The 13,124-nt window shown below is 43.1% G+C and overlaps 1 protein-coding gene across 1 annotated transcript in view; it reads right to left on the bottom strand.

The window, feature by feature from the left end:
* Positions 1-429: 429 nt before the first annotated feature.
* Positions 430-13,124, bottom strand: part of LOC111962569 (proline-rich protein 5) — a 58,402-nt gene continuing 45,707 nt past the window's right edge. Inside the window, 8 exon segments of the mRNA XM_070443128.1 lie at positions 430-1,456; positions 1,459-1,671; positions 1,840-2,127; positions 2,221-2,359; positions 2,475-2,615; positions 2,855-2,946; positions 3,220-3,277; positions 3,392-3,440. Of these exon segments, the coding sequence (XP_070299229.1) occupies positions 1,371-1,456; positions 1,459-1,671; positions 1,840-2,127; positions 2,221-2,359; positions 2,475-2,615; positions 2,855-2,946; positions 3,220-3,277; positions 3,392-3,440 (1,066 nt within the window). The 3' untranslated portion in view covers positions 430-1,370.

The following is a 13,124-nucleotide window of genomic DNA, read 5'->3' on the forward strand; positions in this document are numbered from 1 at the left end:
TCTCCTTGCCCCCAGCAGCCAAATCTAAGGCACTGCACTGTATTGTGAAGTTTTGTTGATAACGACCTATAACGGGTTATATCCATGATGAGTACTCTATCTATCTCTATGACAACAGGCACAACTGAGATATAAAGTCATTTTTTTCAAAGTTGCTTAAATGCCACGTGTGTCCACTTACTGTATATTAGTGCATTAGTAACACTCTAACCATTATGAAACTTCCTCACGTAGCAAATTAGCAATTACATTTGTTTTTGACAGTCTTTGACCGCCATACAAAAATTCCTTACTTCATGGGTTTATTTTCACGGACAGATTTATTTTTTTGTTGCCCTGAGTGAAACCTCTTGCTTTGCCTCTTCCTCTCTGATTAAATTAAGTCAATGGACTAAATAACATTTTATTTAAGAAGGCAATGGAAATCTGTACTTAGCCACTGAAATCTTTATTAAAATCTGATATCACAAATTAATGATAATTTACAATCATGGATAAAAACTTCTAATTACAGATTTAAAAAAAAGCAAAGTATACAAAAACGGTTGAGGTAAAACATCATAAAAATAGCTTCAGTTAAAAAGGCCTTATTGAAGTCACAAGTTAAGTTAAAAAGCTTACTTCACAATATCTAGCTGTCCTAAAAAACAAAAATGTATTTACAGTTGAAGTGCCGCACAACACAGTGAATGATACAACATTCAATATCATTAAACCCTCATTTTCTCTTCCTATGTAAACAGGAAACAAACAGTTACATTTCATTATTAAGTAAATCATAACATGACTGCTTTATGACCTTTGAAAAGAGGATGATAGACCGATCCCAGATGTATTTTAGCCATCTCTGACTATCATTTTCACGCCATACATGTTTGGCATGACAGTGAAAAATCACAGAGGGGGGAGGGAACATACAGATGGGACAAGCCAGGTTAATACATACTGAACTATGCAGGTTCTTAGAATGAGGAGCAAGATGTGACCAAATCATATTCACATACTCTATTTACTCCAAAAGCTTTTCTGGTAACTGCAGTTCTCCCAAGCTTTTGTAGAAAACCCAGACACAATCCAAGGGCCCACAGGTTATGGCATCATAGTGGTGAGAGTTAAGTTTCAAAACACACAAAACAAAACACATCCCAAAAAATGCAGACATTATCAGATCGAATCAAATGCTTACAAAAGTTAGTTTTTTCTTCTCCAAGGAAATGCTGACTAAAAAGAGGTATCTTGTGGAGAGAAGTATGGAGTGCACTTAGCCACAAAATCCTTATAAGGACGAGGTTGCCTCTAGCCTAAAGACTTCCCTCCAATGTCTAAGCTAAGATATTTGGGGAGGGTAAGCTGATCCTACACATGTGTGCCTAAGGCGCATCTTCTACCCATGATTCCCTCTCTACACAGTGCTCTGCCTGCTCTCCCGACCATATCCCACTGACTCCGAGCAGCAGGGTGGGAATTCTATGAATATCCCATCTAAATCTGTGTCCAGGGACTCCAGCACCTGTCCAATGATGGTCTCTGGGCTGGAAGATCCGCTGGGGAGAGAGGAGGGGGCACCCTTGACCATGTCTGTGAGGGTCATTGTTACCTCCGTCCTGTGGAGGGGTCCTGGGGAGTGGAGAGGGGGGATTAAGGGGGAGGGGAGAGGAGACTCCATAGTTCCTGCCAGAGGGAAGGTTGTCGGTTAGGATCAATCAGTCTGGCAAGAATATTTTTCTTATTTTTCCTACTATGGCAACTTTTCCACCCTGCGCCTCTGGAAGTTTACAGTTTGTAGTGTATGCATAGCCTAACCTAGTAAGGACCTAGTGAGGAGGACTGAGGCCCTACCTGTGGACTGTGGAACCACACAGAGCTTGTTAGCAGAGGCGCTGGAGGTGGAGGGATCAATTCCAGAGGCAATGTCGGCGTAGGCCAGGCCCTGTTCCTCTAGGCAGGAGATGATCTCACAGGCAGAGTGGCGTCTGATGCCCCCGCTGCCCACCGAGCTGGCATCAGGGTCGTACTCTGCCACGGGCGTCAGGAGGAGAGGGATGTTGTAACTCTTAGAACGAACCACAGGGTTCTTAGATGGCTGGTCCACAGGCTGCTTAGGCCAGCACCACTGGAAACGATTCTCTGTGGGAGGGACAGAGTGTGTAAGAGAAGGAGAGTAAAGGAGAGGGAAAACGTAGTGGAAGAACAGTGAACAGGGCAGTATATTTATCTAACCAAGCACACAGGAGCAGTGTGCCACGCTGCCCTCTCCAGAGTAGAGGCCGTGGGTGCCCAGGTAAGGAGAGACCACCCTCTGGACCAGAGACTCCAGACGCAGGTAGTCCTCACTCACACCCCGCGACTCATGGACACCCTACAGAGAGAGAGAGAAGACAGGTCAGAGCGTGCATGTGTGTGTGTGAGTGAGGGACATAAAGAGACAGAGAAAAGGGGAGAGAAAGACAGAGAGAGAGGTGTTCTGTACATGCCTGCAGTATAAGCAGCATTTGCGTGATGGAGGGGGGAATGCGGGYGCGAGGCCGAGACAGAGCATCCTCCAGCTTCACACTCAGAACTATGGTGTTCCTGAAATGGAGCAGAGACAGCTGTCTCACACTAGGCTCCTTACCCTGCAGAAAGAAAGGAGAGAAGAAGGGGAGAGGTAGAAAGAGGAATGGAGCGAAGGGTGAGGCGAGGGGGATGTAGGGTTATGAAAATGCAGCTTTAATTCCCTGAGAGAATGTTCTTCTTTATTGTCTGCTGAGATAGAATCAGAGAGCGAGAGAGAGAGAGAACAGGTTAGAGGAGAGTCAGGACAGAGAGAGACAGAGAGATAGAGTGAGAGAGAGATGAGGAAGGAGAGTGATACCTGTACTGGGTGAAAGATGGCCTGTAGCATGTTGAGAACATCACAGAAGAAAAAGTCCCATGTCTCTGCCAGAGAGTCCAGTAACTTCTGACCTTAACACCAAAGGAGGAGCAAACCAACTGCTGTTAGTACTAAAATAATCTCACAAAGCACAGCAGTTTGGGACCTATGGCCTCAGTTGACTTTGGTGCGTTAAGCACAGAACATCACAGACCCTGACAATGGTAACCCTGACAAAGGTAACCCTGACAAAGGTAATGTAAGCTTCAGTTCAATTATTTTTATTTGGAGCACTGACTGCTCTCTCTACTGTCACTGTTAACACATCTACTAAAATTCTATGAAAAGTAAGACACCACAAATACCTTCGTAGAATCTTATTTTGTCCCGGAGAATGACCATGCCCTTTGTCAGCAACTGGTTCTGAGTGACAGAGAGGTTCAATAAAAAAAGCATTGGTAAAAATGTATATTATGGCCCAATCAGAAACAATCTATCCATTATATTATTTCACCATTTAGCAGTAACATCACTTACCTGGAGGTATTCTGTGAAAAATGACCCCAGCTCTGTTTTCAATAGGTGCCTGAGTAAACAAAGTCAAGAGAGTTAACACACATGAACAGAGCCTACATTTGTCTAGTGCAATACACTAATAACACAAAACAGGTAAAAGCTTCAAAGCCATCTATGTGAAATTAGATACTATATTATTGTGTAGATATATATACACTACATTACCAAAAGTATATGGACACCTGCTCATCGAACATCTCATTTGTATTTGTATTTATTATGCATAGGCAGCAGCTACTCTTCCTGCGGTCCAGAAAAATTAAGCCAGTTATACAATTTTTAAAACTTGACAATACATTCACAGATTTCACAACACACTGTGTGCCCTCAGGCCCCTACTCCACCACCACCACATAGCTACTATACAAAATCTATGTGTACGTGTGTGTATAGTGCATATGTTATCGTGTGTGTGTATATGCATGTGTCTGTGCCTATGTTGGCTTCACAGTCCCGGCTGTTCCATAAGGTGTATTTTTATCTCTTTTTTTTWAATCTAATTTTACTGCTTGTGTCAGTTACTTGATGTGGAATAGAGTTCCATGTAGTCATGACTCTATGCAGTACTGTGTGCCTCCCATAGTCYTTTCTGGACTTGGGGACTGTGAAGAGTCCTCTTGTGGCATGTCTTATGGGGTATGCATGGGTGTCCGAGCTGTGCACCAGTAGTTTAGACAGACAGCTCAGTGCATTCAACATGTCAATACCTTTCATAAATACAAGAAGTGATGGAGTCAATCTCTACTCCACTTTGAGCCAGGAGAGATTGACATGCATATTACTGATGTTAKCTGTCTGTGTACATCCTAGGGCCAGCCGTGCTGCCCTGTTCTGAACCAATTACAATTTTCCTACATCCCTTTTTGTGACACTTGACCACACGACTGAACAGTAGTCCAGGTGTGACAAAACTAGGGCCTGTAGGACCAGCCTTGTTGATAGTGCTGTTAAGAAGGTAGAGCAGTGCTTTATTATGGACAGACTTCTCCCTATTTTAGCTACTRTTGTGTCAATAATGACGCGCCCACCTCAGAGAGAGACWCAGCTTAATGTGAGCTCTCACATCTTTCAACATGTTTTTTTACAAAAGGATAGATTTGGAGTTAGATAAACTTGGATTTTTCGGCAGGTACATATGCAGGATGCTACTCTCCACAGCATGGCCTTCGCTCCAGATCAAAACTCCAAACCTACGGCATCATTTTGACCAAAATTAACCGGAGAGATTACTGCTTCCAAGGTTTTCTTTTTCCAACCTATACAGAGGGTGCTCTAGCCAACAAACAGCAGAGACCTGAGGACACCATTCCAACCTGGAACTGAGCCAGATACACATTCAATTAGCACTAAGGTGTGAAGTAAAAGGTCTTTGGTCCCAACAAGTGTCAGGAGTCTTTGAAGCGTCCTCTGAAGCCCCCTCCTGCTGTTCAAAGACCATTCACTGGCATTTTCTACAAGCAATCTGCCTCCAGAAATAAAAGCTTCTCCCATTGCCTGCTGCATCGCTGCTTGGATTCCCCCTGGCGATCTGTTCACTGTCTGCCCTGGCCTGTCTCCGCCTGTCTGGTACAGGTACCTCCACCTCACTCTCCCCTCTCTCCCGAGCTTTCACTCCCGAGCTTTCACACTCCAGCACACACGCACTGTTGGGGCGAGTGGCTCTGAACTTACAATGGCTAGCCCCAAGTCGTTATATATTTTTTTAAATTATTGTGCATTTTGCTATTTGCCTCATGACTCCTGCATACTTTGTTGACTACAAACTTTCTTTACCCAACCATGGGACAGACTGTTTGTTCCCACAGTCGGTATTCTGACTCTCTATTGGTTACACAGACTTTTGGCCTCCCGTCCTATTCTAACCACCTCTCGCCGGCTTTGTATTCATGTTACCTGATGAAATTGCTGTACAATATGATCTTGTTGCCATCTGATGCACATTCAGATGTCATAAATCAGCACTGTAGAGTTCTCCCTTTATTTATTTTTTATATTTAACCTTTATTTAACCAGGTAGGCCAGTTCTCATTTACAACTGCGACCTGGCCAAGATAAGGCATAGCAGTGTGACAAAAAACACAAAGTTACACATAAACAAAAGTACAGTCAATAACACAAAAAAAAGAAAAATGGAAAGAATCGTTGTACAGTGTGTGCAAATGTAGGAGAATAGGGAGGTAGACAATAAATAGGCCATAGAGGCGAAAATAATTACAACTTAGCATTAGTACTGGAGTGATATATGTGCAGATGATGATGTGCAAGTAGAGATACTGGGGTGCAAAAGAGCAAGAGGGTAAGTAATAATATGGGGATGGGGTAGTTGGGTGTGCTATTTACAGATTGGCTATGTACAGGTACAGTGATCGGTAAGCTGCTCTGACAGCTTATGCTTAAAGTTAGAGAGAGAGATWAAAGACACTCATTGGCAGCAGAGAACTGGAAGGAATGTCGGCCAAAGGAAGTGTTGGCTTTGGGGATGACCAGTGCAATATACCTGCTGGAGCGCATGCTACAGGTGGGTGTTGCTATGGTGACCAGTGAGCTGAGATAAGGTGGGGCTTTACCTAGCAAAGACTTATAGATGACCTGGAGCCAGTGGGTTTGGCGACGGATATGTAGTGAGGCCCAGCCAACGAGAGCATAGAGGTCGCAGTGGTGGGTAGTATATGAGGCTTTGGTGATAAAACAGACGCACTGTGATAGACTACATCCAGCTTGCTGAGTAGAGCKTYGGGGRCTATTTTGTAAATGACATCACCGTAGTCAAGGATCGGTAGGATAGTCAGTTTTACGAGGGTATGTTTGGCGGCATGAGTGGAGGCTTTGTTGCGAAATAGGAAGCCGATTCTAGATTTAATTTTGGTTTGGAGATGCTTAATGTGAGTCTGGAAGGAGAGTTTACAGTCTAACCAGACACCTAGGTTTTTGCAGTTGTCCACATATTCTAGGTCAGAACCGTCCAGAGTAGTGATGCTAGTCGGGCGGGAGGGTGCGGGCAGCAATCGGTTGAAGAGCATGCACTTAGTTTTATTAGCATTTAAAAGCAGTTGGGAGGCCACGGAAGGAGTGTTGTATGGCGTTGAAGCTTGTTTGGAGGTGTGTTAGCAGTGTCCAAAGAAGGGCCAGATATATACAGAATGGTGTTGTCTGCGTAGAGGTGGATCAGAGAATCACCAGCAGCAAGAGCGACATCATTGATATATACAGAGAAAAGAGTCTGCCTGAGAATTGAGCCCTGTGGCACCACCATAGAGACTGCCAGAGGTCCGGAACAACAGGACCTCTTGCATAGTGGAGAAGGTACGGTGGGATTCGAAATGGTTGGTGATCTGCTTATTAACTTGGCTTTTGAAGATTTTAGAAAGACAGGTGTCATGACGTGGCCCTCTTTGGGTATAGCGAGTTCCTTCCCCCCCTCTCCTCTCCTACACCCAGGTTCTGTTATCTCAGGTCGTAAATTCCTGGAGGAGACTCTCTCCCCCTGGCCATGCAGAAAGAGACACATAGAGAGAGAGAGTTTCACAGTAGAACAAAGGAACTTCTTCTACATCACAGAACTTGAACTGAACAATATCCATGTTTTTGAGAATGTGTAAACGGTCGGTGGAGAAGTCAGCTACGACCCGGTCCGTTTTGTTTCATGTTAATGACCTCATGAAGGACAATACAGCCACATTACCATAACTCTGTTTATACAGGAGCCTCCATTATGAGGTTTGCGTCTAATTATTTTATCAAATGAATGAGTAAAGATGAAACTATTTGTGAAATTATGCTATGTTAAACCATTAATGTGAGAGAATTGTATTCCCTTTAAAGTTTAACTAAGCCATTGACCCGCTCCCATGAGCACAGACATGATCTGGCTCATGGGACAGCCCTTTTCTACTGTTAAGAATTTTAAAAAACGCCTGAAGAAATCCTCTTCAGACCATGCATACCTCGGTCAGCTGAGGGGGTTTGAGTAGAGACCACAAAAACCTCAGTCTAAGCTAATGTTGTAATGGTTGTTGAATTCCTAACCATACCACGTGGAGCATTGGCTACATGGGTGGAAATGGTTCAACTCTGAGACTATCGATCCCGACAGAATAAGAGCAAATCTTAGATACTAATTACTAATTGTATGGTCAGGGCGTGAGTTGGGGTGGGCAGTCTATGTTTTCTGTTTCTATGTGGGGTTTCTTGTTTGGCCTGATATGGTTCTCAATCAGAGGCAGGTGTTAGTCATTGTCTCTGATTGGGAACCATATTTAGGTAGCCTGTTTTGTAGTGTGTTTTGTGGGTGATTGTTCCTGTTCGTGTGTTCCTGTTTTGTCTGTGTTCACTAGTTCGGGACTGTAGCTTCGTTGGTTTTCGTCTGTTTATTGTTTTGTTCATAATTGAAAAGTATTCAAATAAATATGGATACGTACCACGCTGCGCATTGGTTCTCCGATCCTTGAAACGAAGACGAAAGCCGTTACAGAATCACCCACCAAAACCGGACCAAGCAGCGTGGTAAAGGACAGCAGCAGGAGCGGCAGCGATCGCAGGACTACTGGACCTGGGAGGAGAATCTGGACTATACAACTTGGGAAGAAATAGAGAGGTGGTCGGTCGACCCAGGGAGAGTGCCGGAGCCCGCCTGGGATTCGCTGGAGCAGTGCGAGGAGGGTTACAGGAGAATGGAGTTGGCGACACGCACATGGCAGCGCAACAGGAGAAAGAGGCAGCCCCAAAAATKTATTGGTGGGAGGCACACAGGGAGTGTTGTTAAGCCAGGTAGGAGACCTGAGCCAACTCCCCGTGCTTACCGTGGAGAGCRAGAGTACGGGCAGACACCGTGTTATGCAGAAGAGCGCATGGTGTCTCCTGTACGTGTGCATAGCCCGGTGCGGTACATAGCAGCACCTCGTATCGGCCGGGCTAGATTGGGCATCGAGCCAGGTGCCATGAAACCGGCTCTACTCATCTGGCCTCCAGTGCGTCTCCTCGGGCCGGGGTACATGGCACCAGCCCTACGCATGGTGTCTCTTGTACGTGTACATAGCCGCACTGGCATGGCTACAGTGAGCATCCAGCCAGGTAGGGTTGGGCAGGCTCGGTGCTCGAGACCTCCTGTGCGCCTTCACGGTCCGGTCTATCCGGTGCCTTCTCCAAGCACCAGCCCTCTTGTGGCAGCCCCACGTACCAGCCCTCCTGTGGCAGTCCCTTGCACCAGCCCAGTACCACCAGTGCCAACACCACGCACCAGGCTTCCTGTGCGTCTCCAGAGTCCAGTACGCCCTGTTCCTCCTCCCCGCACTCGCCCAGTGGTGCGTGGTGCCGGAACTGGTGGTACCGGACTGGGGACATGCACCACTGGGTGAGGAACAGGCAGTTTACTTTGGGCACGCTTCTCATCCAGATGTCGAAATACTGCCCCCAAGCCATAACAAGTTAACCTTGTTCTGAACACCTCCAATACAAAGGTMATGTGGTTTGGTAAGAAGAATGCCCATCTTCCCACAGGTGTTATTACTACCTCTGAGGGTATAGAGCTTGAGGTAGTCACCTCATACAAGTACTTGGGAGTATGGCTAGACGGTGCACTGTCCTTCTCTCAGCACATATCAAAGCTGCAGGCTAAAGTTAAATATAGACTGTGTTTCCTCTATTGTAATCGCCCCTCTTTCACCCCAGCTGCCAAACTAACACTGATTCAGATGACCATCCTACCCATGATAGATTACGCAGACATAATTTATAGATCGGCAGGTAAGGGTGCTCTCGAGCGGCTAGATGTTCTTTACTATTCGGCCATCAGATTTGCCACCAATGCTCCTTATAGGACACATCACTGCACTCTATACTCCTCTATAAACTGGTCATCTCTGTATACCCGTCGCAAGACCCAACTGGTTGATGCTTATTTATAAAACCCTCTTAGGCCTCACTCACTCCTATCTGAGATATCTACTGCAGCCCTCATCCTCCACATGCAACACCCGTTCTGACAGTCACAATCTGTTAAAGGTCCCCAAAGCACACACATCCCTGGGTCGCTCGTYGTTTCAGTTCGCTGCAGCTAGCGACTGGAACGASCTGCAACAAACACTCAAACTGGACAGTTTTATCTCAATCTCTTCATTCAAAGACTCAATCATGGACACTCTTATTGACACGTATGGCTGTTTTGTATGATGTATTGTTGTCTCTACCTTCTTGACCTTTGTGCTGTTGACTTTGCCCAATAATGTTTGTGCCATGATTTTGTGCTGCTAACATGTTGTGTTGCTACCATGTTGTTGTCATGTTGTGTTGCTACCATGCTGTGTTGTCATGTTTTGCTGCCTTGTTATGTTGTTGTCTTAGGTCTCTCTTTATGTAGTGGTGTGTCTCTCTTGTTGTGATGTGTGTTTTGTYCTATATTTATATTGTATTTATTTTTTTAATCCAAAGCCCCCGTCCCAGCAGGAGGCCATTTGCCTTTTGGTAGGCCATCATTGTAAATAAGAATTTGTTCTTAACTTCTCTAGGGTAGGGGGCAGCATTCGGAATTTTGGATGAAAAGCATGCCCAAATTAAACTGCCTGCTTCTCGGGCCCAGAAGATATGATATGCATATAACTGGTAGATATGGATAGAGAAAACACTCTAAAGTTTCCAAAACTGTTAAAATAGTGTCTGTGAGTAAAACAGAACTGATTTGGCAGGCGAAAACCTGAGAAAAACCTATTCAGGAAGTAGTTTCTTTTTCTCAATGCCATTACAGTATCCATTGACTTAGGACTCAAATTGCAGTTCCTATGCCTTCCACTAGATGTCAACAGTCTTTAGAAATTGTTTCAGGCTTGTATTCTGAAAAATGAGGAAGTAAGAGCAGTCTGAATGAGTGGACCCTAAAGTGTCACAGAGCTTTTTCATGCGCTCGACCGAGAGAGTGCCTTTCTTGTCTACCTGTTATATTGACAACGTTATTGTCCGGTTGAAATATTATCGATTATTTAGGCTTTGACATATTTCTATGAACTTTACGGATACAATTTGGATTTTTTGTCTGCCTGTTTTGACTGCGTTTGAGCTTGTGGATTCTTGAAGAAAACGCGAGAACAAAACTGAGGTTTTTGGATATAAAGAGACTTTATCGAACAAAAGGAACATTTATTGAGTATATGAATGTCTGCTGAGTGCAACCATATGAAGATCATCAAAGGTAAGGGATTAATTTTATCTCTATTTCTGACTTGTGTAACTCTTCTACTTGGCTGGTTACTGTTTGTAATGATTTGTCTGCTGGGCTATGTTCTCAAATAATCGTAAGGTATGCATTCGCCGTAAAGCATTTTTTAAATCTGACACCGTGGTTGTATTCACAAGAAGTTAATCTTTAAACCTATGTAAAATATGTTTTGTTTTCTGAATTTTTATAATAAGTATTTCTGTATTTGAATTTGGCGCCCAGCAGTTTCACTGGCTGTTGAAGAGGTGGGAMGCTAACGTCTCACGTACCCAAGAGAGGTTAAATGACTTGCCTAGTTAAATAAAGGTTAAATCAAAAATGTCAAATATGTTTTGACCATGACAGTTTACAATCCAGGGTCACTCCAAGCAGTTTAGTCACCTCAACTTGCTCAGTTTCCACATTATTTATTACACAATTTAGTTGAGGTTTAGGGTTTAGTGAATGATTTGTCCCAAATACAATGCTTTTAGTTTGATAAATATTTAGGACTAACTTATTCCTTACCATCCACTCTGAAACAAACTGCAGTCATTTCTGTCGCTGTAGTAGCTGACGTGTATAGTGTTGAGTCATCCACATACATAGACACACTGGCTTAGGGGGCTTAGACAGCTGCCCTGGGGAATTCCTGATTCTACCTGGATTATGTTGGAGAGGCTTCCTTTAAAGAACACCCTCTGTGTTCTGTTAGACAGGCAACTCTTCATTCACAATATAGCAGRGGGTGTAAAGCCATAACAAATATGTTTTCCAGCAGYAGACTATGATMGATAATGTCAAAAGCCGCACTGAAGTCAAACAAACAAGCCCTCAAACATTTGATCATCAATTTCTCTCAGCCAATCATCAGTCATTTGTATAAGTACTGTGCTTGTTGAATGTCCTTCCCTGTAAGCGTGCTGAAAGTCTGTTGTCAATTTGTTTACTGTAAAATAGCGTTGTATATGGTCAAACACATTTGAATAAATAGAAACCCTTGAATGAGTAGGTGTGTCCAAACTTCTTACTGATACTGTATATTGAAACAATGTTAGGACTAGACCCTACACAGCAAACTGGATAGTTTTACCTAGTGTTCATTTTTCAGTGTAACACTTCTAGTGTTGATTCAGGAGTTAAATTAACTTTCTAAGCGTGAAATTAACACTCAGTGGTGTACAAAGAACCTCAGTGTTGGTGTTAATAAGTGTTGAGTGTGACAGTGTGATTGTGTCAGTTTTACTCTGTGGAGAGTAAAACATTCCATCAAAATCACAGCCCTCATTATCATATTTCTCAGCATGCTCTACTGCAGATAGATGTTTTATATATGTGTTTTTACATGTTCATTTATCGATTGATTAATCTTATGCCATACAAAGATAAAACAATACAAAAAATAAACTTATTCAATCAGTTACTTATATTTATTGCATCCATTACTGAAATGGTTGTTCCAGTTTAAATTGTTTAGCTAGTCTCCTTTATCAATGTTCCTAACCATGACAGTCATTCTGAATGCAGGTTGCGGGTGAATAAAGATTCCAACTGTTGGATGTTCTAACTCTGGCTGGATTCCAATAGGAAGTATACATCACTTTGCAAGCCAACATAATGTGACTTGCAGGCCTGATGTGGCCTGTAAACCAGGAGGTTTACACCACTGTGTTAGGGTAAAACATGGCCATCAGAGTAAGGCCTTATGGTGTACAGTGCATTTGGAAGGTATTTAGAACCCTTGCCTTTTTCCACATTTTGTACTTTACAGCCTTATTCAAAAATTGATTAAATAAATGTTTTCCCCTCATCAAAATACACACAATACCCCATAATAACAAAGCAAAAAATGTTTTTAGAAAGTTTTGCAAATGTATTAAAAATAAAAAACTGAAATACCACTGTAATGGGAACTGTAATGTTCGTGCTTTTTTTTTTTTTTTTACATACATTTTTATTCAAGAGCATATAAAGAACATGTACCATATATTTCAAGAGTCTGAATAAGTATACAATTTGGATTAAGTCACACAAAAACAACAGAAACAAACAAAAAGCCCAGAAATGACAGAATAAGACCTGTACGATATGTCAGGAACTCTGATCAGACACCTTTATACCTATGCTGGCTATGCTGCAAGATTGATGTAGTTCTCTCCATGTCAGCAAGTTCCCCGCATAGACCTAACCAAATATCTTTTGAGGGTGCATGTTAATTTTTCCATAATTTTGTTACACATTTCCTTGCTGCTGCTAAAAGATAATCTATCAATTTAAGTGGGGAGGATTGGAGTGTATCCACAGGAACAATACCTAGAAGGAGATGACATGGGTCTGGTTGAATAATAATACCTGTGATGTCCTGTATAACATGGAAACCTTTAGACGAAAAAGACTGTATTTTCAGACATTGCCAAAATATATGTGATAAAGTACCTATTTGTCCACACTGCCTCCAACACTTTGCTGATATTCCTTTTTTACATTTTATTAAGTTTATCAGGGCTC

The sequence above is a fragment of the Salvelinus sp. IW2-2015 genome, linkage group LG4q.1:29 (genome assembly GCF_002910315.2).
Source record: "Salvelinus sp. IW2-2015 linkage group LG4q.1:29, ASM291031v2, whole genome shotgun sequence".
NCBI classification, from domain to species: Eukaryota; Metazoa; Chordata; class Actinopteri; order Salmoniformes; family Salmonidae; genus Salvelinus; species Salvelinus sp. IW2-2015.